The sequence below is a fragment of the Doryrhamphus excisus genome, chromosome 22 (genome assembly GCF_030265055.1).
Source record: "Doryrhamphus excisus isolate RoL2022-K1 chromosome 22, RoL_Dexc_1.0, whole genome shotgun sequence".
NCBI lineage: Eukaryota > Metazoa > Chordata > Actinopteri > Syngnathiformes > Syngnathidae > Doryrhamphus > Doryrhamphus excisus.
This window is the reverse complement of record NC_080487.1, coordinates 10,167,869-10,193,830: the sequence shown is the minus strand read 5'-3', so window position 1 is coordinate 10,193,830 and position 25,962 is coordinate 10,167,869. Positions and strand designations below refer to the sequence as shown.

Below are 25,962 nucleotides of genomic sequence, written 5' to 3'. Positions count from 1 at the left end.
GTATGGTGCTTTTTAATGTGCTGTGACGTTGTGAAATAAAAGAAAAAATAAAAATAAATCATATATAATAAATATATATAAATAATATATAATAATAATACAAATAAATCAGTCATTAATTATTAGATACAAGTATTTTAGGTTATGATTCATAAATTACGACCAGTCCAGGGTGTAAAGCCGCCTCTCGAACAAAGAGCTGGGATAGGCTCCAGCACCCCCGCGACCCTTGTGAGGAAAAGCGGTAGAAAATGAATGAATTAATAACTATATATAAATAATATATAATAATATAAATAATAAATCAGTCATTAATTATTAGATACAAGTATTTTAGGTTATGATTCATAAATTACGACCAGTCCAGGGTGTAAATCCGCCTCTTGAACAAAGTGAGCTGGGATAGGCTCCAGCATACCAGCGACCTTTGTGAGGATAAGCAGCATAGAAATTGGATGGATTCACAAATTTATAAAAAAAAATAATTATATATATAAAAAAAATTATGTAACATAATACTGTATTGATTTAATTAATTTTTTTTACAATTTATTTATTTCCATCACAAATGTTTTCCATTTCTCGAATGATTAAAAATCAAAAATATTTTTTAAAAATCATGAGCACAAAAAGGTGAACTGGACAGTAGGTGCAACATTATACATACATATAAAATCCCCTGAAGATGGTCAGTTATTATTTTTTTTAACAATACACATCATGTAAATACAACATAAAATTGTAGTATTACTGCACAGAGTTGAGATATCCGTCTAAAACATATCAAAGGTGGCGTCACCAATCATGTCCTCCTCCTGTGGATGAACATATGAACATGACAACATATTAAACGGATGTTACTAACAACAATATAAAACCATGTTTTATAATTCTGACCTCGTTGTCGTCTAGATATCTTTCATCTTCATCGCTGCTGCTCACCTCCATGTCCTCGTCTTCAGAATCCTGTTAGACATGCAGCAAAGAAATTGTATTTGTGTGGTATATCACAATATGGATCCAAATATAGGACGGTTCCTCTTAATCAAAAACCCATTTTTCAAAGCCTCTCTGCTGGATCTGGGGTTCCGAGAGTGGCGGAGGCTCGGGATAGCACATTTTCCGGAACTTTGTACTGATAATACGGAAAAGTCAGTTGCTGTTACTTTCCCTGTGACTCATGGTACAAACAAAAAAAATCATTCATTCATTTTCTACCGCTTATCCTCACGAGGGTCGCAGGGGGTGCTGGAGCCTATCCCAGCTGTCTTCCGGCGAGGTACACCCTGGACTGGTGGCCAGCCAATCACAGTGCACATATAGACAAACAACCATTCACACTCACATTCATACCTATGGACAATTTGGAGTCGCCAATTAACCTAGCATGTTTTTAGAATGTGGGAGGAAACCGGAGTACCCGGAGAAAACCCACGCATGCACGGGGAGAACATGCAAACTCCACACAGATGCCAGAGCGGGGAATCAAACTCAGGTCTTGTAGCTGTGTGGCCTGTGCTGTAACCACTCGTCCATTATTAGTAAATATTATTAATAATTAATCATACTAATAACTTCATGAATAAAAGTGAATAAAAAATACTATTTATAGATCAAACTTATTTCCATCTGCGATTAAATGTGATTAATTCTGAGTGGCCTGTGGACAAAAATGCAATTATCGCGATTAAATTAATCGAACTGGGGTCTCCTAGCTGTGAGGTCTACACGCTAACCACTCGATCGCCGTGCAGCCCGATGCATTATTTTATTTAACACGCAAAATCCACACAGAGCGGGGAATCAAACTCAGGTCTTCTAGTTGTGTGGCCTGTGCTGTAACCACTTGTCCATTATTAGTAATTATTATTAATAATTAATCATACTAATAACTTCATGAATAAAAGTGAATAGAAAATACTATTTATAGATCAAAGTTATTTCCATCTGCGATTAAATGTGATTAATTCTGAGTTGCCTGTGGACAAAAATGCAATTATCACGATTAAATCCTTTATTCACTTACACACAATGAGAACATGCAAACTCCACGCAGAGATGGCCTAGGGTGGAATTGAACACCGGTCTCCTAGCTGTGAGGCCTGCACGCTAACCACTCGCCCACCATGCAGCCCAAAAAAAATGTATTTAGTTATTTATGCTTTTTTATTGTCCTTTGTCCATTCATTCATTCATTTTCTACCACTTATCCTCACGGGGGTTGCGGGGGTGCTGGAGCCTATCCCAGCTGTCTTCGGGCAAGAGGCGGGGTACACCCTGGACTGGTGGCCAGCCAGCCAATCACAGGGCACATATAGACAAACAACCATTCACACTCACATTCATACCTATGGGCGCCACCTGTTGGCTTGCATGCCCATATGGGCATAATAAAATGAGACGTATTTTTCATGCTTTTTATAAAAAAGGGAAAAAACGTCAACTTTCATGTGCGTAAATACGATAGAATCCCATCTTTAATGGGCGGGATACTCACTGATGGTCGATGCAAGCTTGGTTCCTCAGTGTCATTATTTGATCCATCCATATTGAGATAATAACATTTCTGCAACAGATACAAATATTTGACATGTTAGAAAAGAACTGGAAAAAAAAATAGGAAGAAATACCGTAAATGCTTCAATGAACGCCTCTTCGGTTAACAGTTGAGTCTCCTACTGAAAGCAAATAACCGTGGGGCTCTCTGATTGGCACAGTGGTAAGTTCAATACAAATGTAAACATCCTGTAATAGAAACTTAGGAAGGCGGGGTACACCCTGAACTGGTGGCCAGCCAATCACAGGGCACATATAGACAAACAACCATTCACACTCACATTCATACCTATGGACAATTTGGAGTCGCCAATTAACCTAGCATGTTTTTGGAATGTGGGAGGAAACCAGAGTACCCGGAGAAAACCCACGCATGCACGGGGAGAACATGCAAACTCCACACAGAGATGGCCGTGGAATTGAACTTGGGTGTCCTAGCTATGTGGCATGCGCGCTAACCACTCGTCCACCAGTTTAGATGTGGTAGTATTCATTCATTTTCTACCACTTGTCCTCACAAGGGTCGCGGGGGGTGCTGGAGCCTATCCCAGCTGTCTTCGGGCGAGAGGGGGGGGGCACACCCTGGACTGGTGGCCAGCCAATCACAGGGCACATATAGACAAACAACCATTCACACTCACATTCATACCTATGGACAATTTGGAGTCGCCAATTAACTGTATACTGTTATATCTGTAAGAAAGCAAATATTCTCTAATAAAAAGCACTAAAAATACCTATATTGATATCAAAAATGTGCCTCTCACAGTTACAAAACTGATTTTAAATTGAATTTTACATATTAAGGAACAATTAGTATAGAATGTACATCTTCCGTACTACATGAATTCAAATGCATGTTCTCCCCGTGCATGCGTGGGTTTTCTCCGGGTATTCCGGTTTCCTCCCACATTCCAAAAACATGCTAGGTTAATTGGCGACTCCAAATTGTCCATAGGTATGAATGTGAGTGTGAATGGTTGTTTGACTATATGTGCCCTGTGATTGGCTGGCCACCAGTCCAGGATGTACCCCGCCTCTCGCCCCAAGACAGCTGGGATAGGCTCCTGCACCTCCGCGACCCTTGTGAGCGTAAGTGTTAGAAAATGAATGTTTAAGTTTAGCACGGTGGTTGAGTGGTTAGCGTGCAGGCCTCACAGCTAGGAGACCCGAGTTCAATCCCACCCTCGGCCATCTCTGTGTGGAGTTAGCATGTTCTCCCCGTGCATGCGTGGGTTTTCTCCGGGTACTCCGGTTTCGTCCCACATTCCAAAAACATGCTAGGTTAATTAGCGACTCCAAATTGTCCATAGGTATGAATGTGAGTGTGAATGGTTGTTTGTCTATATGTGCCCTGTGATTGGCTGGCTGGCCACCAGTCCAGGGTGTACCCCGCCTCTAGCCCGAAGACAGCACCCCCGCGACCCTCGTGAGGATAAGCGGTAGAAAATGAATGAACTGTAAAGAGAGCTCACACTAGAGTTTGATGTGCAGTACTCATCCTGTTCTTCTGCTGTCAAAGTCTGCAAAGTAAAAAAAGGACATTCAATGTAAACCTGTTAAAAAAACATCTATAGCAGTGTCTTTTGACTTAAATATTTTTTTTTTATTTTTACCATAAACCACTCTTGCAGCTCCACAGCATACTTCCTGACATTTTCTTTCACTTTGCTATTGTAGCGACTCTTGTCGCCGTCGCTGAGCTGGTTCCACATGCGGCTGACATGGATAAAGCGCTCCATAGGATTGGGGATCTCCTCCTTCATTTGCTGCATTTGCTCTTTGCAGAAAATGCTGTTTCCTGACCTGTCAAAGAGGAGACAACTCAATTGTCTTGGGCCACTGATAATATTTTTTATTATAGGGGACTTATATATATGCTCATTTTACAGCTTGTTCTCACTGTCGGCACACTGACGTGACAAAGACTCTCTGAAACCGAGCGTTCAAAGCCATGCCTAACTTATTTCAGGGCTCACTTCCAAATATGAAAAATGTCATTATCTGAAACTTTGCATCGTTTAACACGATAATACAACATTCTAACAATATTTATCGGTCAGAAAAGTGGAAAAGTATCCTTACCACAGTGGCTTCTTTGGCTCACCGACGTATTTCTTCACAGACCTTCTTGGCAATTTAGTGTTCTGCAAGGCATAAAACCAGCATAGTTGGTAATGGTATTGGTTTTATTTCATGTGAACATGCATCAGATTACAATTGAATGCATCCCATAATCAGTTCACAGTTCCACATGTCCAAAAGGAGTAGGAAGAAGCAAAGCTTATTAAATCCTACCCCTCCATCTGGTACTTTTACAATCAGTAACTGTTACATTTGTTCTCTTCCTGCTTTCCTAATATAGTTTAAGGTTTTTTTTTTAATTTAATAAAAAAAAACATTTAATTTAATTAAAAAAAACATTTAATCTAATTTTAATTACATTAAAAAAACATTTAATCTTATTTTTATTTAATTTAATTTAAAAGTTAAGTCACATTCCGAAGTACAAGGTGATATGACCATACAATGACATAATGGACATACATTTACAATCAGTAACTGTTACATTTGTTCACTTCCTGCTTTCCTAATATAGTTTAAGGTTTTTTTTGTTTTTTATTTTATTTAAAAAAACATTTAATTTAATTAAAAAAACATTTAATTTAATTTAATTTTAAAAACATTTAATTTAATAAAAAATTATTTAATTTAATTTTAAAAAAACATTTAATTTAAAAAAACATAATTTAATTTAAGTCACATACCGAAGTACGGGGTGATATGACCATACAATGACATAATGGACATACATTTACAATCAGTAACTGTTACATTTGTTCACTTCCTGCTTTCCTAATATAGTTTAAGTTTTATTAATTTAAAAAAACATTTAATTTAATTAAAAAAACATTTAATTTAATAAAAAACCATTTAATTTAATAAATAACATTTAATTAAAAAAACACTTTATTTAATTTTAATTTAATTTAAGGTAATATGACCGTACAATGACATAATGGGTACCATAGTAACTGTCAACATAGTTAAATTTGATTTGAACATGTATAAGAGTACATGAATTCAAGTAGAAGTAAAAGTATGTGAACTGAGATGGCAGCTCTAAAATGCCTTAAAATGAATATCCTCTGTTAAATATCACAGATATTCCTTCTACAATGATTTGAAAATTGAAAAAACAAAAAAAAAACAAAAGAGCAAAACAAAAGCGCATACATTTACTTCCTTACCTTAACAGATTTTGGTCTTTTGATGCCATTTTCATCCAGAATCCTCTGCTGCTCGTCCCTGTCAAAACTCTGGAGAACACAAACATGAAATTGACCCAGAATCTTCCAGATGGAGTTCAGGTTTGGAGCCGTGAAAACAACTCACCAATAAATAGTTGTTCAGCTCCACTGCGTAATCTTTCTTCATCTGCAAAAGCAAAACATTTCATGATATTGAAGTTGCCGAGCATCCTCTAAGTACAAAAAATACATACCTTTTTACAGCGTATGTGGAAGTCGTTTTTATCGTCGTCGCTCAACTTGCGCCATCGTTTGGCCCATGTGCTCACGTAGCCTTTTTTGGCCACGCCATCCATGGAGGCCAGCTGCTCTTTGCAGAACAGATTATAACCGCTCCTAAGCACAACATGGAAGAACACTTGAATTCACCGTTATCTTTAGTACGCTGCATTCATGAATGGGCCAAAATTAAATATACAACTATAACACACACACACAAAAAAAAAAAAAATATATATATATATAATTTTTTTTATTATAGTATATATATATATTTCTTTTTTTTCATGAATGTGCCAAAATTAAATATTGAACTATAACAAAAAATATATAAATTATATACTGTATATACATATATATATATATATATATGTAAAAATTAAATGAACTATAACAATATATATATATATATATATATATATATATATATATATATATATATATTGTTATAGTTCAATATATAAATAAGTAAAAATTAAATATAGAACGATAACAAAAATGTATTATATATATATATATATATATATATATGAAATATATAATATATATATATATTTGTTATCGTTCTATATTTAATTTAGGCATATTCATATTGACCTATAACAAAAAATATATATGTATATATTCTTTATAGTTCTATATTTAATTTTGGCACATTCATATTCATATTCCCCCCAAAATATTATATATATATTTTTTTTTTGTTTGTTATGGTCCTATATTTAATATTGGCACATTCATAAATGCAGCATTTTTATATTTTATATAAAAAACATATATATATATATATATGAAATAATTGGTCAATAATTTATTTAACAGACAATGCATATGCATATACACATATATGTATATACATATGCGTATATATACATACACATATGCATATATATACATACAGGCATATATATATACATACATATATATCATGACCTTTTAAATGTATTTAATTAAATAAATGACATTTATTTATTTACATTCATTTTGGCACAATAAGCCCCAAATGCTTGGGGGTATTATGTTGCAATTTTATGATTTTTTTCACTTATTTAATCAATATATCAGAGTGTCTCACGTCGGAGGCTTGGTAGGAAGGGCGTCTCCTTTAGATTCTTCTAAGCTTTTTTTCCAATGACCTTGTTTCCCCTGGCAAGAAAGAAAAATAAGCATCAACTTAAATGTGAACAAAAAAGAAACAATATTACATTTCTGATTACTTTTTTTGATATATTTCCTTTATTAAACAGACATTTACGTTTGAAATGGATCAAAATCTCTTGAGACTGAGCAATTTAAAAAAAAAAGATTTATGAACAGGCATCTTTGCGGTCACATAAAGACACTGGACAATGTCTCAAAATGCAAGGTACAGGATAGAAAACTAAGTACTGACAAGGCAATTATTAATTCTCATCGAAATTATGACATGTGTGACCCTTACTTTTCGGGCTGTGAAATTGCGCTTCTTCTGCTCTTGCACCCCCTGCTGGCCAACTGGAGTCTTGCTATTTTTAGGAATAGACGCTTTCCTGCAACACCAAGCATTCAGTTTTGATTTTTAAAAAATTATTATTTACATTTCATCACCGTGTTCATTCCAGTACCTTAATTCTTCAATCTTTTTATTGTATTCTTCAAGCGCACGATGGTATTTCTCCACATATGGAGCCTGAAATATCGAGAAAAACAGTCATTGATGTTTCACTTGGGAATAAGAGATATTAAATAAGAGATGATTTTTACCTTCTCTTCATCCGTCAGAGTCTTGTACTTGTTTACTATTAGTGAAAAGAGCTTCTGGCGACCGAGTCCTGGGTTCTGTTCATGGTACTTATCCATGTTCTCTTTGTAAAAGATGCAGTTTGGAGGACCGGGTCTCTTTGGGGGGTCTGGCTCTAACTGCAAAGACAGACTGCACAAAATTAGGTCTACTTAGTGGACAGTTTTCAGTTTTAAGCGCTCAACCTCATGATGCATTTTACCTTAATAGTTGGATTGGAAAGATCATCTGCAGCTTCATCAACAAGCTCTGTGAGGGTTCGGAATTTACGTGTCTGAAAAAGAAGCAAACGCAACATTTGAGTGGAAATAATTTACCAGGATCACAAAACATGATTGCAAAGATACCTCAAAAGCAAAAGACCATTAGCTCATAATTAAAACTTAAACATAATCATTAAAAATAAAAATCATAATAATTATGATAATTCATAATGCCACCTACAAAGAACGTACTAACTCCTTATTTCTAAAATCACAAATACTTCAACTTGCTGATATAGTTCATCTTCAAACAGCTAAAATAATCCATAAGGCTAAAAATAATAAATAATAATAATAAAAAATATAAAAATAAGAACGCCAACCGATGTGTGGAAATATGGGGTAATAACTATAAAAGCAATCTTCACTCGCTAAATGTACTGTAAAAAAAAAGGTCAGTAAGGATAATTCATAATGCCGCCTACAGAGAACATACTAACTCCTTATTTCTAAAATCACAGATACTTCAACTTGCTGATATAGTTCATCTTCAAACAGCTAAAATAATGCATAAGGCTAAAAATAATAAATAATAATAATAAATAATAATAATAAAAAATATAAAAAATAAGAACGCCAACCGATGTGTGGAAATATGGGGTAATAACTATAAAAGCAATCTTCACTCGCTAAATGTACTGCAAAAAAGGCCAGTAAGGATAATTCATAATGCCGCCTACAGAGAACATACTAACTCCTTATTTCTAAAATGACAAATACTTCAACTTGCTGATATAGTTCATCTTCAAACAGCTAAAATAATGCATAAGGCTAAAAATAACCAATTAGCTAAAAATGTCATCCAATACTTCTCTACAAGAGAGGAGAAATATGATCTCAGGGAAGAAGTACATTTGAAACACTTCTATGCTAGGACTACGTTAAAAAGCCATAGCATTTCAGTATGTGGAATCAAACTGTGGAATGGATTGAGTAAGACCCTCAAACAATGCACTTGAAAATTTTAAATTAAATAATAACAAAAAATTAAACTATATTAGGAAAGCAGGAAGTGAACAAATGTAACAGTTACTGATTGTAAAAGTACCAGATGGAGGGGTAGGATTTAATAAGCTTTGCTTCTTCCTACTCCTTTTGGACATGTGGAACTGTGAACTGATTATGTGATGCATTCAATTGTAATCTGATGCATGTTCAAATGAAATTAAACCATTACATCCCAAAAAAACAGCAACAATAACCCATAATGGGTAGTTATTGACAACATTAATGCGGGTCACCTTTTGCGACACAATTTTCCACTTTTCTTGACAATCTTGGGGTGAAAATGGACGAAACGCCACCTTCTCCCAGTCTAGCGTCTTCACGACTTCGTAGAATGGTCTCGTCCGTTCAGGCTCCGACATGTTTGTTTTCATAGCTGCCAGAAGCTTCTGGAGGTTTTCTTTTGTCCACTCTTCGTGGGAGAGAGTGCGTGTTACATTGCTTTATCGCCATAACGGGGTACAACTATGGGTTATTTACTACTTACCAGTATCCATTTGAGCTTCATTCACAGTAAATCACCACAGAGGAGCCCTCCACAACATTAGTTTAATGTGACACCTAAATTTCCCTTAAAATGTGTACTTATCCACCTCTTGTAGTTTGTTTTAAAACACAATATCCAAGAGAACAACACTTTGTAACAAACGCGCGTGCAAGACTGTGTATAGTGGTCATGGACTTCCGGTTAGCTCAGCCAATCGCGTACGAGTAAAGGCTTCTTCATTATGTGAGACGAGCAGTCACAGCGCTATCTAGTGTGAAGGGGTATGTTAGTCACAATAAAACAAACCGAGCACAAGTTGATTAATTTGAATATTGTTAATGAACGTCACATTTCCTCGTGTATGATGACATCTTTGATTAAAATAAAATATTCTCATCCGTTTCTTATTCCTAAATATGTTTGTCCACAAGCTGTAGGAAATGGATGAATGGATTTGTCAAATAAAGACACAGACAATATCTAGAAATTAACATTTAATGTATTATCATGTTTTTAAAAACAAGACATCACATGTCTTGTTTATTATGATGTTCTTAGTATTGTGTTCAGGTTACGTTACTAACATTCATAATAGTGGACCTATTGAGACTACATTCAAATATTGGCCATATAGAAATGACATTTAACGTGGAAAACATAATTTGGCCCAACTTTTCAAAGTTAGTAGTTTTTGCTAACTTTATTTCATGTCGTGCGTGCAAGACTGTGTTTAGTGGCTTCCGGTTAGCTCAGCCAATCGCGTACGAGTAAAGGCTTCTTCATTATGTGAGACAAGCGGTCACAGCGCCATCTAGTGTGAAGGGGTATGTTAGTCACAATAAAACCAACCAAGTACAAGTTGATTAATTTGAATATTGTTGATGAACGTCACATTTCCTCGTGTATGATGACATTTTTGATTAAAATAATATTTCTAAATATGTTTGCATACAAGCTGTAGGAAATGGATGGATAGATTTCTTAAATAAAGACACAGACAATATCTGGAAATTAACATTTAATGTATTATCATGTTTTTAAAAACAAGACATCACATGTCTTGTTTATTATGCTGTTCTTATTATTGTGTTCAGGTTATGTTACTAACATTCATAATTTGAGACAACATTAAAATATTGGCAATATAGAAATGACATTTAATGTGGAAAACATAATCTGGCCCAACTTTTCAAAGGAAATTAGTTTTTTCTAACTTTAATTAATGTCATATTTACATATGATAATATAATTTTTGTATTTTTATCATGTCAGTCTACAATGGCATCTGCGTTTCCCAGTACACATCCTGTCCCGGCTCCTCCTCAAACGTCACTTTGGCGTCATCAGCATCCAACTACAAGAAAACAGAAAAGGGAAGTAATTAATTGATGCTAAAAAAAAAAAAAAGAGTAGACCGTAACCACATGCTATTTCTTACGCATTTCATCTCCAGCTCAGTGAAGAGACGCCCGGTCATGATCATACGTAAGGGAATGGTAAGAATGAGAATAAATGGAAGTGCAAGGGACGCCGGACTGGACTTGACGATCCAAAGAACAGCAAGGCACACAATCTGGATGCCCGTGAACAAGTGCATTCTGCCGGTGCTCACCTGTTGTAACGTTGTGTAACATTGTGTAACGTTAAAACACAGAATCTTGACAGTTTCTGCAAAAAGTTGTCACTCTTACTCTAGTGGCGTACGGCTCATCTGGATGGTATTTCTTAGGGATCAAGAGAAGCAGCATCCGGTCCCACAGCTGGATGCCGTTTAGTGATGTAACTCCCATGTAGAGGAAGATCCCGAATAAGGCCGCCATGGGGATCATCTTGAGGATGGGTTCCATCAGAATGGAGAGACCTTAACATAAAACATATTGGACTAAAATACCAGTTTAGACAGATACGTTGTTGATGATGTACTGGTACTGGTACTTATAGGTTATCACATGGTTTGTCTGGTATCAGGCCAGGTATCATGCCCCCACGTGTCAGTATCAGCCCGAGACCCAAGGTCTGATACCAGACAAACCATGTGATGATCTTATTATCACATACTATTTAATCATGAGCTTATTATCACGTACTACAGTAAACCTCGGATATATCGGATTCAATTGATCCCACTGGTTTTGTCCGATATAAGCGAAATCCGTTATATGCGTATACCGGAAAATGTCCGTTTTACGCATATATCGGATTTATATCCGGTATATGCGTAAATCGGATTTTATCCGTTATAAAAAGGCACTTCCTTGACTATGTTTCCAATGTACCTGGACGCGCAGGCAACGCTGCAAACGCTGCAAATGACGTCGTATAGCGGCATGTCACGATTCGGCGAATCGGAGCGCCACGATGCGGCCATCCGATATATGCGAGGGAAATTTAATGGAAATGCATTGGAACGGGACTGGAGATTTTGTCCGAAATAGGCGAAATCCGTTATAAAAAATCCGATTTTTTATTGGAAATGCATTACAGAAAAATTGGTTCTTTTTTATCTGTCCGTTGTGAGCGAATTTCCGATATATCCGAGTCCGATATATCCGAGGTTTACTGTATTATCACATACTATTTAATCATGAGCTTATTATCACGTACTATTTAATCAAAAGACCATTTTGTTTCCAGAAAGTTTTCAGTTTATTACATGTATTATATCTAAACAATGTAAACTGTGTGTTTACGCTCGTGTGCTGTTCTCTGATTGGTTGTTTCACGGGCACGATACCAGAGCAGCGCGCTCTGAGTGGACAGCTACAGGGGCTGATACTGGACATGGTTAAACTCTATATTTTATCAGTATCACTGCCCTGGGCTTTGATACAGTATCATTTGGGCCTTTTCCCGTATCATTCATGGGCGGTTTCTAGGGTACAGGGACAATGAATACTGTAGTAATATTGTAGTAATGGATAATGGTACCTACCAACCAGCAGAGCTACCACAATGCCACTGATTCTCTGCTCCAGGACTCTCTCGATCACAGGTTTGGGTCCTTTGCTCATGACCGTGAGGGCGTTGGCATGCGTGACGGAGCGCACAGTCGCGGCGCTGAGCCACGGCACGCCAAATATCGCGCTGATGCCACCCATGCCCACTAGGATGAGGAGGTCAAAGTGGAATCCGGATCCTTTGACCATCTTCCTCTCAGGTTTACTCACGATCAATCTGTCACAGGGATCACACAATTAGGTACATCTGGTACACCATGTGTTTTTAATGTGATATGACGGACATACGTGGTGATTTGAGACTCCAAGAAGATGAGGATGAAGACGAGCAAGGCCGGGACACAGCATGCAAACATCATCCATACAGGGAAGGGGGTGTGCTCTCCAAATGGATTGATGAGCCAACCTCTTTTGGCCGGATTGGACACCATCAGACCTTTAGGGACCACTAGTTTCTACACATACAATTGGTTGGATTTAGGCCTTTAAGCTAAGTTGAGCTAAAAACATCAAATAGTGGCTCTTGACACGTTATACTTGAACTTAAATAAAACTAAAATCATGCTGTTTGGTAATGTTGTGGAAAAAATTTCTATCATCCTAAGTAGGATAGAGAATGCCTGAAATAAATACATAGCTCTGGCAGTTTTTATTACCTTTGCAAAACAAAGGGGTCAGACAACACACAGTATGCATGGCGGTCAGTAGGTGTCTGGCCAAGAGTGGCCTCTTGGCGGGAACTTTTATACTCCATAGCATGCAAATGAATTACATTACAAGAGAAAAGAGACATTCTGGTCACTCCCCCGATGCCACCCTCATGTATGGGGGTTAGCCTTCACACCCATTCTTCTGGCACGGTTTGTCACACCCATGCGAGACAACCTCCTAGGGTCAACCATTTGGTGGGACCTCTTGATGTCCCCTTGTCCCATGAAGGTAAAGCTTTGATCAAAGAATGACCTCCTCCGACACTGCCCCTAACCCCAGGTTACAGATAGCCTCCTGCTGTGCCACCATCTTTGAAGGGACAGCAGGATGTGCTCGGATGCAAATGTTGAAGCTCTTCAAAAGGCCATAAAGTAATTCACACAATGTGTAACCTAAGTTATACCTGTGAAATATAAAATTTTCCATCACAGGTAACAGCAGAAAGCAAATATAAATAGACGGTGTGGACATTGAAAGGGTGAAAAAAAAATACATAGAAAAAAAATATGAATTAGAAACCTCATATTACAAATATACAACATAAGGTGGTCAGAAATATTTCAATATTGAACAAAGCAAAATTTGTTCTCAATCAGAAAAATCACTCCACACTCTTTATTGCTCTCTGGTTCTACCATATCTTACTTATTGTGTGGAAATATGGGCTGATAACTATAAAAGCAATCTTCACTCGCTAAATGTACTGCAAAAAAGGCCAGTAAGGATAATTCATAATGCCGCCTACAGAGAACATACGTACTAACTCCTTATTTCTAAAATCACAAATACTTCGACTTGCTGATATAGTTCATCTTCAAACAGCTAAAATAATGCATAAGGCTAAAAATAACCAATTAGCTAAAAATGTCATCCAATACTTCTCTACAAGAGAGGAGAAATATGATCTCAGGGAAGAAGTACATTTGAAACACTTCTATGCTAGGACTACGTTAAAAAGCCATAGCATTTCAGTATGTGGAATCAAACTATGGAATGGATTGAGTAAGACCCTCAAACAATGCACAACGATGAGCCAATTCAAGAAACAATACAAGCAGTTGATGTTTGCTAAATACAAGGATGAAGAGTCTTGAACCAGTCATGATGTGCTATATATATATCACTATATTGACACTTACTATGGTACCCATTATGTCATTGGATGCTCATATCACCTCATACTTTGGTACGTGACAAAAATTAAATTACATAAAATTAAAAAAATAATAATTAAATTTTTTTAAATTATATTAGGAAAGCAGGAAGTGAACAAATGTAACAGTTACTGATTGTAAAAGTACCAGATGGAGGGGTAGGATTTAATAAGCTTTGCTTCTTCCTACTCCTTTAATTTAATTTAATTTAATTTAATTTAATTTAATTTAATTTAATTTAATTTAATTTAATTTAATTTAATTTAATTTAATTTAATTTAATTTAATTTAATTTAATTTAATTTAATTTAATTTAATTTAATTTAATTTAATTTAATTTAATTTAATTTAATTTAATTTAATTCAATTCAATTCAATTCAATTCAATTCAATTCAATTCAATTCAATTCAATTCAATTCAATTCAATTCAATTCAATTCAATTCAATTCAATTCAATTCAATTCAATTCAATTCAATTCAATTCAATTCAATTCAATTCAATTCAATTCAATTCAATTTAATTCAATTCAATTTAATTTAATTTAATTTATATTAGAAAGGCAGGAAGTGAACAAATGTAACAGTTACTGATTGTAAAAGTACCAGATGGAGGGGTAGGATTTAATAAGCTTTGCTTCTTCCTACTCCTTTTGGACATGTGGAACTGTGAACTGATTATGGGATGCATTCAATTGTAATCTGATGCATGTTCAAATGAAACAAAACCATTACCATTACCAACTATGCTGGTTTTATGCCTTGCAGAACACTAAATTGCTAAGAAGGTCTATGAAGAAATACGTTGGTGAGCCAAAGAAGCCATTGTGGTAAGGACAAAAACAAATGTTAAAGGTTACCTATTATTAAATTAAATTAAATTAAATTAAATTAAATTAAATTAAATTAAATTAAATTAAATTAAATTAAATTAAATTAAATTAAATTAAATTAAATTAAATTAAATTAAATTAAATTAAATTAAATTAAATTAAATTAAATTATGTTTTTAAATTAAATTATGTTTTTAAATTAAATTATGTTTTTAAATTAAATTATGTTTTTAAATTAAATTAAATTAAACAAAAACAACCCTTAAACTATATTAGGAAAGCAGGAAGTGAACAAATGTAACAGTTACTGATTGTAAAAGTACCAGATGGAGGGGTAGGATTTAATAAGCTTTGCTTCTTCCTACTCCTTTTGGACATGTGGAACTGTGAACTGATTATGGGATGCATTCAATTGTAATCTGATGCATGTTCAAAAGAAATAAAGCCATTACCATTACCATTACCATTACCATTACCATTACCATTACCATTACCATTACCATTACCATTACCATTATGCTGTTACTGTACTACTTGCGAAACACAGTGTAACATCGGCCATTATTTGAGGTTATATGGTAAAGTTCTAAGCCAACCTGAGTGTAGGTGTCGTTAATGCTGTAGTCTATGACAACCATCAGGAAAATGGCGATGGGCACGCCAAAGTCACCAATCAAACGTCTGACCTATAAGAGCAATTTCACATAGTGAGTCACGACTTTAACAAATATACGCCATTTTGCATTTCTACCTACTTTTCCAGGCAGAAAGGTACCATTCTTGAACTGGCGCAGGAAGTAGGCGATAAAGAAACAGCCAAGCATGAGGCACATGGACAGCAGAGCCGTGTTGGGGTATGGCGGCTTAATGGTGTTGACAATAATAGTCGCATTTCCGGTGGCGTTGTCGTACATGATGGTCTGTTCCACTCTTGGGCGCCAGGGGTTTTCTACTGACTCATTCAGGTGTTCGTAATTCAGAACCAGTGGGTGGGCCTTGAAGATCTGCAGAAGTGGGAGAGTTATAGCATTTCGGAATTATTGACTTATCTGATGATTGAATGATTACCCTGGCAAGCTTGGCGAAGGTTTCGTAGATGAAGATGATGGAGATGAGAATGGAGAATATCTCCTGGGTGAAGCGGGAGATGAAGCGCACCAGGAAGCTTCCTTCGCAGGCGACAATGATCACTACAATGATGACCAGCCACACGCCCACCCACACTCGCCCGACAATGTACTCAATGTCCTGGGACTTGCAGAACTGTAAGAAATAACATGCCAAGAAAATCTATAATGATGAATAAGCAAAAATGACATCACATTGAACGGGAGTAGGGCAAAATTCATCCAAGAGGAAACTGAGGGCAGCGGTAGAAACAAAGACTGTTAGCATATAATGTTAGCATATTTTTTAGCCATGCATTAGGTGACCAGACTGAGGCTTGCTGCAACAAAGTGGTGACTATGGGGTATAACACTTCAGTGCTTATCCAAGAGGAGAATGAGGGCAGTGAGAAACTGGAGTATTGCAGCAAAGTTGAGACTATGGAGTATAATACTGCGGTTTCCACAGCTAAGGCACAGCAACCGCCAACAAATGTTTGAAAACAAATTTTATCCAAGAGGAGACTGAGGGACTATGGAGCATTATTCATTCATTCATTCCTTTTCTACCGCTTATCCTCACGAGGGCCGCGAGGGGTCCTGGAGCCTATCCCAGCTGTCTTCAGGCGAGACGCGGGGTACACCCTGGACTGGTCGCCAGCCAATCACAGGGCACATATAGACAAACAACCATTCACACTCACATTTATACCTATGGACAATTTGGAGTCGCTAATTAACCTAGCATGTTTTTGGAATGTGGGAGGAAACCGGAGTACCCGGAGAAAACACGGCCAGAGATGGCTGAGGGTGTAATCGAACTTGGGTCTCCTAGCTGTGAGGCCTGCGCGCTAACCACTCAGTCCATAATACAGTCATTAAGTTTCAAAAATTCATAAATTAATTAATTGATCGCTGTCTTGTGGTTGACTATAGCCTATTATTAGTCAAATCAAATACTGCAATACATTCATTCATTTTCTACCTCTTATCCTCACGAGGGACACAGGGCTGCTGGAGCCTACCCCAGCTGTCTTCAGGCGAGAGGCGGGGTACACCCTGGACTGGTGGCCAGCCAGCCAATCACAGGGCACATATAGACAAACAACCATTCACACTCACATTCATACCTATGGACAATTTGGAGTCGCTAATTAACCTAGCATGTTTTTGGAATGTGGGAGGAAACCGGAGTACCCGGAGAAAACCCACGCATGCACGGGGAGAACATGCAAACTCCACACAGAGATGGCCGAGGGTGGAATTGAACCCTAGTCTCCTAGCTGTGAGGCCTGTACGCTCAGCTAACATTAGCCTGTGTTTATTTTGTTTGTTCTACAAATAGCACCTGGTAATACCTGCTCTTGCTAATGGAAAAGTGTCAGGAGTACAATGTAATGGAAAAGGGGCAGTAATAATATTGTTGAATTGGCTGCACGGCGGAGGCATCACAGCTAGGACCCGAGTTCGATTCCACCCTCGGCCATCTCTGTGTGGAGTTTGCATGTTCTCCCCGTGCATGCGTGGCTTTTCTCCGGGTACTCCGGTTTCCTCCCACATTCCAAAAACATGCTAGGTTAATTGGCAACTCCAAATTGTCCATAGGTATGAATGTGAGTGTGAATGGTTGTTTGTCTATATGTGCCCTGTGATTGGCTGGCGACCCGCCGCTTGCCTGAAGTCAACTGGGATAGGCTCCAGCACCCTCACGCGACCCTCGTGAGGATAAGCGGTAGAAAATGAATGAATGAATGTCTGTTTTACGGCTGCACGGCGGACAAGTGGTTAGCGCGTAGGCCTCACAGCTAGAAGACCCAAGTTTAATTCCATCCTCGGTCATCTCTGTGTGGAGTTTGCATGTTCCATGGGTTTTCTCCGGGTATTCCGGTTTCCTCCCACATTCCAAAAACATGCTAGGTTAATTAGCGACTCCAAATTGTCCATAGGTATGAATGTGAGTGTGAATGGTTGTTTGTCTATATGTGCCCTGTGATTGGCTGGCCACCAGTCCAGGGTGTACCCCGCCTCTCGCCTGAAGACAGCTGGGATAGGCTCCAGCACCCCCCGTGACCCTCGTGAGGATAAGCAGTAGAAAATAAATGAATGAATATTTTACTCACAGCATAGAAGGCCTCCTCAAACACTAATAGAGGACCAGAAAAGCCGATGACAAGCACGGGCTGGGCAGCAACAAAGCAGAAGATAATGCCCTGGATGCTTGTTGATATGAGAAGCTCCGGAACGCCCATCATGTTCTCCACCTTGTCAGCTGAAATAGAAAAATATGATAGTTTAAAACCACTGTATGTGTTACTGTCTTGGTTCAACATCTACAGTAATCACCTAGGAGACCACCAAACGTAATGGCAGGAGAGAGTGCTGCAAAGTAGATGAAGATGATGGCAGCAAGAACCTGAGCGTTAAGAGCATCTTTAATGTCACTCTTGTAGTACTGGTAGCGTCTTCGAATGTCTCGAATCATTCCACCAAAGGGTCGACCCGTGCGGGCCAGAGGGTCTTCAGGAGGGGGTTCGGTAGAGAAGGAAACTACAGGAAGCAGAAATCATTACTGAATGGATGTTTTCATGCGTAGATGGTTGCTGGTGCAACTACCATACCCTGGCGAGGCTTGCTATCCAGCATGGATTCAGATGAGTGGAATCTCTCCTGCAGTAACTTCTTCTGGAAGTTGATGATGGAGCTGAGCATGGCTTCACTTTGGATCTCAGTGGGCGGGATGACAATGCTGCAGTCCATGAAGTCGCCCACAGCGTCGATGAGGCTTCGCAGATTTTTAGCTCGTGATGCTGCCTGGTTGAACACCTGGAGGAGAGAGAAGGAAATATGTCAACATCGAGTACAATAACGGCTCTGACAGAATGAGAAGTAATGCTAACGGCAGCTAACTGCCTAGCCAGTACTGATGAGTTCAATGTAAACAATAGTAACATAAGGGAGTTTCATAACAACATTTTAAAGGGCATGCAGAGGTAAATAAAGCTGCTGTATTGTAATGCAGATACTGCTATCTTACGGAGTTTATAAAAACTACTAAATCAGGTTTTTAACCCCTTTTTTATTTTAATTCTTATTCTTATTTTTAATACTAATACTAATTTTAGTTTTACTTCTAGTTCTAGTTTTACTTCTGGTTCTAGTTTTACTTCTAGTTCTAGTTTTACTTCTGGTTCTAGTTCTACTTCTAGTTCTAGTTTTACTTCTAGTTCTAGTTTTACTTCTAGTTCTACTTCTAGTTTTACTTCTAGTTTTAGTTCTACTTCTAGTTCTACTTCTAGTTCTACTTCTAGTTCAACTTCTAGTTCTAGTTTTACTTCTAGTTTTACTTCTAGTTTTACTTCTAGCTCTACTTCTAGCTCTACTTCTGCTTCTACTTCTACTTCTAGTTCTACTTCTAGTTTTACTTCTAGTTTTACTTCTAGTTCTAGTTTTACTTCTAGTTTTACTTCTAGTTCTAGTTTTACTTCTAGTTTTAGTTTTAGTTTACTTCTAGTTCTACTTCTAGTTTTAGTTTACTTCTAGTTCTACTTCTAGTTCTACTTCTAGTTCTACTTCTAGTTTTACCTCTAGTTTTACTTCTAGTTCTAGTTTTACTTCTAGTTTTAGTTTACTTCTAGTTCTACTTCTACTTCTAGTTCTAGTTCTAGTTCTAGTTCTAGTTCTAGTTCTAGTTTTAGTTTACTTCTAGCTCTACTTCTACTTCTACTTCTAGTTCTAATTCTAATTCTAATTCTAATTCTAATTCTAATTCTAATTCTAATTCTAATTCTAATTCTAATTCTAATTCTAGTTCTAGTTCTAGTTCTAGTTCTAGTTCTAGTTCTAGTTCTAGTTCTAGTTCTAGTTCCAATTTTAATTTTAATTTTAATTTTAATTTTAATTTTAATTTTAATTTTAATTTTAATTTTAATTTTAATTTTAATTTTAATTTTAATTTTAATTTTAATTTTAATTTTAATTTTAATTTAACATGTGGAACTGTGAACTGATTATGTGATGCATTCAATTGTAATCTGATGCATGTTCAAATGAAATTAAACCATTACCATTTTTATTTAGATTTATTAGATTATTTTATTGTTTTGTTAGACCACACACTAGGGGTGGGAGGATCGATCCAAATATCATATTGTGTAATATATCAATGATTATCATGATTAATAAATTCATCCAAGAATCAAATTACAAGTAAAAAGTATCAGTATTGTATTAGTGATACTAGCTTATTGTTGACTTTGCAGTACCACCCAATCCTCCCATGCACCCGAGTACAGATGCATGTACTGTACATGTTTTGTCTGACTTACTTTATCAGCCATTAGCGCCGCCATGGCTCGTCCAGTCTCGTGGTAATCCATGTCAGCATTGCTGGGCCCAATCAGCACAAAGACAAAGCGCAGCGGATCCGGAGCCTCCAAGGCGGAGTCGAGCGCCGTCGCTTCTTTCAGACGCACAAACACAACCACGGGCTTTTCCAGGAAGTCCAAAGCTCCTGCATCAAACCAGCATATCATTTTCACGCCTTGCACTGACATACGGTGTCTGACGGTGAAGATTGCCCACCTACTAACACCATGGAGGCCTCCACACGGTCACATTCATCCCTCTGGACAACACACAAACATTGATTAGCAACAGATCAATCAGAGTCCACTGATGAGATTGACTTTAAGGGACTTTTTTTGGGTTTGTCAGCAGGTCAAAGTTCACAAAATGTCAACAAGAAAGATCCTTCAGCAGGATTTGACGTCAGGAATGCATGTTGCATGTTCTCCCCGTGCATGCGTGGGTTTTCTCTGGGTACTCCGGTTTCCTCCCACATTCCAAAAACATGCTAGGTTAATTAGCGACTCCAAATTGTCCATAGGTATGAATGTGAGTGTGAATGGTTGTTTGTCTATATGTGCCCTGAGATTGGCTGGCCACCAGTCCAGGGTGTACCCCGCCTCTCGCCCGAAGACAGCTGGGATAGGCTCCAGCACCCCCGCGACCCTCGCAAGGAAAAAGCGGTAGAAAATGAATGAATGATCAGGATTACAGGACGCAAAAAAACCCCACTTACCCTTTCCTTGACTGAAAACCTGCGTAGATCCACTCCATCAGTCAAGGCTTGACTCTCAGGATCAGATTGTTGACTGATGAGAAAAATGAGAACATGAGGGCTTACATGTATAGTATGTCATTCATGTTAAAATGAGATGTGATTGGATGAGCTTAGTGTGCTAGCCACTTTACCCCAGTGCAGCCCCAGATCAAACCATTCATTCATTCATTCATTTTCTACCGCTTATCCTCACGAGGGTCGCAGAGGGGGTGCTGGAGCCTATCCCAGCTGTCTTCGGCTGAGAGGCGGGGTACACCCTGGACTGGTGGCCAGCCAATCACAGGGCACATATAGACAAACAACCATTCACACTCACATTCATACCTATGGACAATTTAGAGTCGCCAATTAACCTAGCATGTTTTTGGAATGTGGGAGGAAACCAGAGTACCCGCAGAAAACTGGGGAGAACTGCCAACTCCACGGAGATGCGGAATCAAATTCGGGTCTCCTAGCTGCGTGGCCGCATTTTGGCCACTTGCACACCGTGCAGCCCCAGATCAAACTATTCATTCATTCATTTTCTACTGCTTATCGTCACGAGGGTCGTGGTGGGTGCTGGCGGGGTACACCCTGGGCTGGTGGCCAGCCAGCCAATCACAGGGCACATATAGACAAACAACCATTCACACTCACATTCATACCTATGGACAATTTGGAGTCGCTAATTAACCTAGCATGTTTTTGGAATGTGGGAGGAAACCGGAGTACCCGGAGAAAACCCCCGCATGCACGGGGAGAACATGCAAACTCCACACAGAGATGGCTGCAGGTGGAATTGAACTCGGGTCTCCTAGCTGTGAGGCCTGTACGCCAACCACTGCTCCACCGCGCATCAAAATCAAAGTAGATTAGCATTATTAATTCCTTTGGTGAAAGAGATGAGATTATATTTGGAATTGTGTCCATTTCTTCTTGTTGTATTTTGAACCTCAACTTAGAGCCTCCTTAAGAGCCAACAGTGCAAAATGTAAATTTCTTGCAATTTTACAAAATTTGGATGAGGACTGCATTTGGCAACCCTTTATTCGTGTCAAAGTAAGTAAATTCAGAATTATTTGATAGAATCTACAATTATTATATTAGATAACATGAGATACTATATTAATAAGTATTAATAAGTAAGTATTACCTGCGGTTCTGGACGAGTGATTTCATCACCCCCTCCTGGTCTCCTGGTCTGATCTGCTTCAGTTTGAGCATCTCAGCGACTATCTTCTCAGCCATGCTGGCCCAGGTCTTCTCCTCACTGTTGAAAAGCATCACACCTGAAAGCAGAAACACATCACATCACCATGGTTACCGTAAAACATATGTGTCCTATTTTTAAACTAATAACTGACCTGTGTTCATGGAACGTCGCAGCTGGACCAGGCTCTTGAAGGTGAGGTAGGAGACATGAGAGCTCGCCCACACCCCGGACTGGGGGTCGAAGCTCTCCTCGTGGCCTTCCCATCGACCTGTCTCCTGCCAGTAGGTCTGCTCCTTGTGGTCCTTCATCATCTCGCTCGGCTGAAGGAAAGACTGCCATGGGTGGTTGGTTGGTTCATATGGACGTCAAGAGCATACAAGAACATGCAGAGGACTATTATGGGCACCTCATGAGTTCCTTCACATCTTTTTGTGTGTGTGTGTGTGTGTGTGTACATGTGTTCTGCATTCTTTTGGTGACGCCCGGTGTCTAAAAGTTAAACATACAGGCAGGCTCCACGCTTTGGGCCAGTGACAATCCACGGTGTGTGGACTCAAAGCTCACCCTGGGCATGTTTGGACTGTCAATACGTGTCGCGTGCTGGAAGTGTGTGTACGTGTGTGTGTGTACGTGTACGTGTGTGTGTGTCCCTCACCTGATAATCTGTCCTGGCGTCGGCGAGTGTGTGATGTTCCAGGTGGCTGAAATAGTTACAAGTTAGCCATATTTAGAGACGTTTCATACATTAATAAGATTTAAAATAAGACCTCTATCAATTAAATCCTTTAATCAATTAATGCGCCCACACACGCAAAATTTTAAATTATTATTTATTCAAATTATTTGTGCAATTTACTGCTTACTGTTTACACTGTTTTATTCTCTAAATAAATAAAATAAATAAAGCTGCTGTATTGTAATGCAGATACTGCTATCTTGCGGAGTTCATAACAACTAAATCAGGTTTTTAACCCCTTTTTTTTAAATTAAAATTAAAATTAAAATTAAAATTAAAATTAAAATTAAAATTAAAATTAAAATTAAAATTAAAATTAAAATTAAAATTAAAATTAAAATTAAAATTAAAATTAAAATTAAAATTAAAATTAAAATTAAAATTAAAATTAAAATATATAACAAGTACAAATTAATTTAAATTTATATTTTATATTTTAAAATTAACTAAAATTAAAATTACTGTGAATTTTTAATTTTAATTAACTAAAATTCACTTTCACTTTAATTTTAATTTTAATTTTAATTTTAATTTTAATTTTAATTTTAATTTTAATTTTAATTTTAATTTTAATTTTAATTTTAATTTTAATTTTAATTTTAATTTTAATTTTAATTTTAATTTTAATTTTAATTTTAATTTTAATTTTAATTTTAATTTTAATTTTTATTTTTATTTTTATTTTTATTCATAATCCTATTTCACTGCTGTGTTATTGTGCAATGACAATAAAGGAAGTAAAAGGAATCTATCTATCTTTTAACCAACCTTTACATCGGCTACAATAAAATACATTTTCTTTTGTAACAATGTTTAAATAGAATAACTGTTTTTGGATGCAGTATTGCATTAATTCCATTAATTTGATCCAAAATTGAACCAGACCACAGATGTGGTATATGGAAACACATATTTATTTACAAAACACACCTGAACAAAGGGGTGGACATTAAAGTTGCATAGTATGAGTGGAACCTGTGTGTGTGTATGCATATATGTATGTATAACAAAAATATACACATTCAACCATGTAAATGTTATCTAAAAAATGATATATATACATATTAGTGCAATACAATTTAGTGAACATTATGACTTTCAATGTCAATGTGGTAAAATTAATTGAAATATTCTCTCTAAAATACAAAAATAAACAATAATTATAATGCATTTTATTTATTGTGCGTGTGTTCATTCATTCATTCATTCATTTGGGGTGCTGGAGCCTATGCCTTATTTATCTTAAATGTTTATTTCATCCATGTTAATGTTACATAAAAAATGGTCAAGTAGTTTGGAAAATAAATTACCCGCAAAAAATTCGACTTAGTCCAGTGCGACTTATGTTTTTTCTACCTAATTATGCATTTTTGGCCTTGTGCAACTTATGTATGTTTTTTTTTTTACCTAATTATGCATTTTTGGCTTTGTGCGACTTATACATGTTTTTTTCTACTTAATTATGCATTTTTGGCCTTGTGCGAGTTATACTCCAGTGCGATTTATGTATGTTTTTTTCTACCTAATTATGCATTTTTGGCCTTGTGTGACTTATAATCCAGTGCGACTTATGTATGTTTTTTTCTACCTAATTATGCATTTTTGGCCTTGTGCGACTTATACTCCGGAGCGACTTATAGTCCAGAAAATACGGTATATAAGACTCCTGTTATATACAGGATCTTTGACTCCCACTTTTGCAGTATGTGTCTTAAAAACAGTAGTGTTTTTGAGGTAAGACTTTCAATGACAATATGGCAAAATTAATTGAAATATTCTCTATATAAAAAAAAATAATTATAATAAAATTATAATTATAATTATAATAAAAAAAATAATTATAATGCATTTTATTTATTGAGCGTGTGTTCATTCATTCATTAATTTGGGGTGCTGGAGCCTATTCCTTATTTATCCTAAATGTTTATTTCATCCAAGAGACATTAAAAAATATTTTCCTATCAAATTATTGTTTTTTAAATGTATGTAGTATTTTAGTTGTCCTTTTAGTAATACAGATATACATGAGTACAATACAAAGAGGGATTTTTAGCTAGAAGAGTGTCAAGATATCACACACTTTCAGTAAAATGCAGTCCATTTCACTGCAAAATACAAAAAATCGTTAAATTTATTCTGGAATAGCAACATGGTTCCAGTGTGAAGTGAGCACAAATGTCATTCAAGCAGTAAAAGTGACGCTTACCTCTTTCAGGGAAGCAGTTTCAGTGTGAAGCGACCAACCCCCGAAAGTCATAAAAAAGTGACTTTATAAACGGCTTGCATGTATGTATGAATGCATGGTGATGATGATGATGATGATGATGATGATGGGTGGTACAAAATATGCTGACTTGTCCGTATGTGCGTGCCCATGGAGTACATACACACTCCAAATCCACAGTCTGACACCCCCATGGTACCCAAAATATTGATAGTATATACAGCTACTTAGTATGTACGGAGTCACACTATGTCATTAACCAACCAGCATCTTTATCCCATTTAATGTCTGTGTTTAGTGGAAAACAA

At 36.9% G+C, this 25,962-nt stretch overlaps 2 protein-coding genes across 3 annotated transcripts; both read right to left on the bottom strand.

The window, feature by feature from the left end:
• Positions 1-553: 553 nt before the first annotated feature.
• LOC131109629 (nucleolar transcription factor 1-like) lies at positions 554-9,842 on the bottom strand. 2 transcript variants are annotated; one of them, XM_058061830.1, is made up of 16 exons: positions 9,622-9,842; positions 9,371-9,546; positions 8,069-8,140; positions 7,830-7,985; positions 7,691-7,755; positions 7,528-7,615; positions 7,162-7,232; positions 6,062-6,203; positions 5,953-5,994; positions 5,808-5,876; positions 4,642-4,703; positions 4,173-4,362; positions 4,032-4,079; positions 2,498-2,566; positions 898-966; positions 554-815 (listed from the first exon to the last, which is right to left on the bottom strand). In XM_058061830.1, exons 1-16 carry the CDS (start codon positions 9,629-9,631, stop codon positions 774-776), a joined length of 1,371 nt encoding a protein of 456 aa, XP_057917813.1. In that variant the 5' UTR covers positions 9,632-9,842; the 3' UTR covers positions 554-773. The 2 variants fall into 2 exon arrangements, with proteins under 2 accessions (XP_057917813.1, XP_057917814.1); XM_058061831.1 differs by lacking the exon at positions 9,622-9,842 and having other exon boundaries at positions 7,830-7,998; positions 9,371-9,520.
• Positions 9,843-10,626: 784 nt separating this feature from the next.
• Positions 10,627-25,793, bottom strand: slc4a1b (solute carrier family 4 member 1b (Diego blood group)). Its single transcript, XM_058062432.1, has 18 exons — positions 25,637-25,793; positions 23,350-23,395; positions 22,846-23,026; positions 22,635-22,770; positions 21,461-21,533; positions 20,962-21,004; positions 20,706-20,890; positions 18,999-19,203; positions 18,724-18,927; positions 18,501-18,649; positions 16,343-16,537; positions 16,030-16,278; positions 15,871-15,960; positions 12,867-13,033; positions 12,554-12,795; positions 11,313-11,482; positions 11,060-11,233; positions 10,627-10,975 (listed from the first exon to the last, which is right to left on the bottom strand). Exons 3-18 carry the CDS (start codon positions 23,003-23,005, stop codon positions 10,895-10,897), a joined length of 2,523 nt encoding a protein of 840 aa, XP_057918415.1. The 5' UTR covers positions 23,006-23,026; positions 23,350-23,395; positions 25,637-25,793; the 3' UTR covers positions 10,627-10,894.
• Between the last annotated feature and the right edge of the window lie 169 nt (positions 25,794-25,962).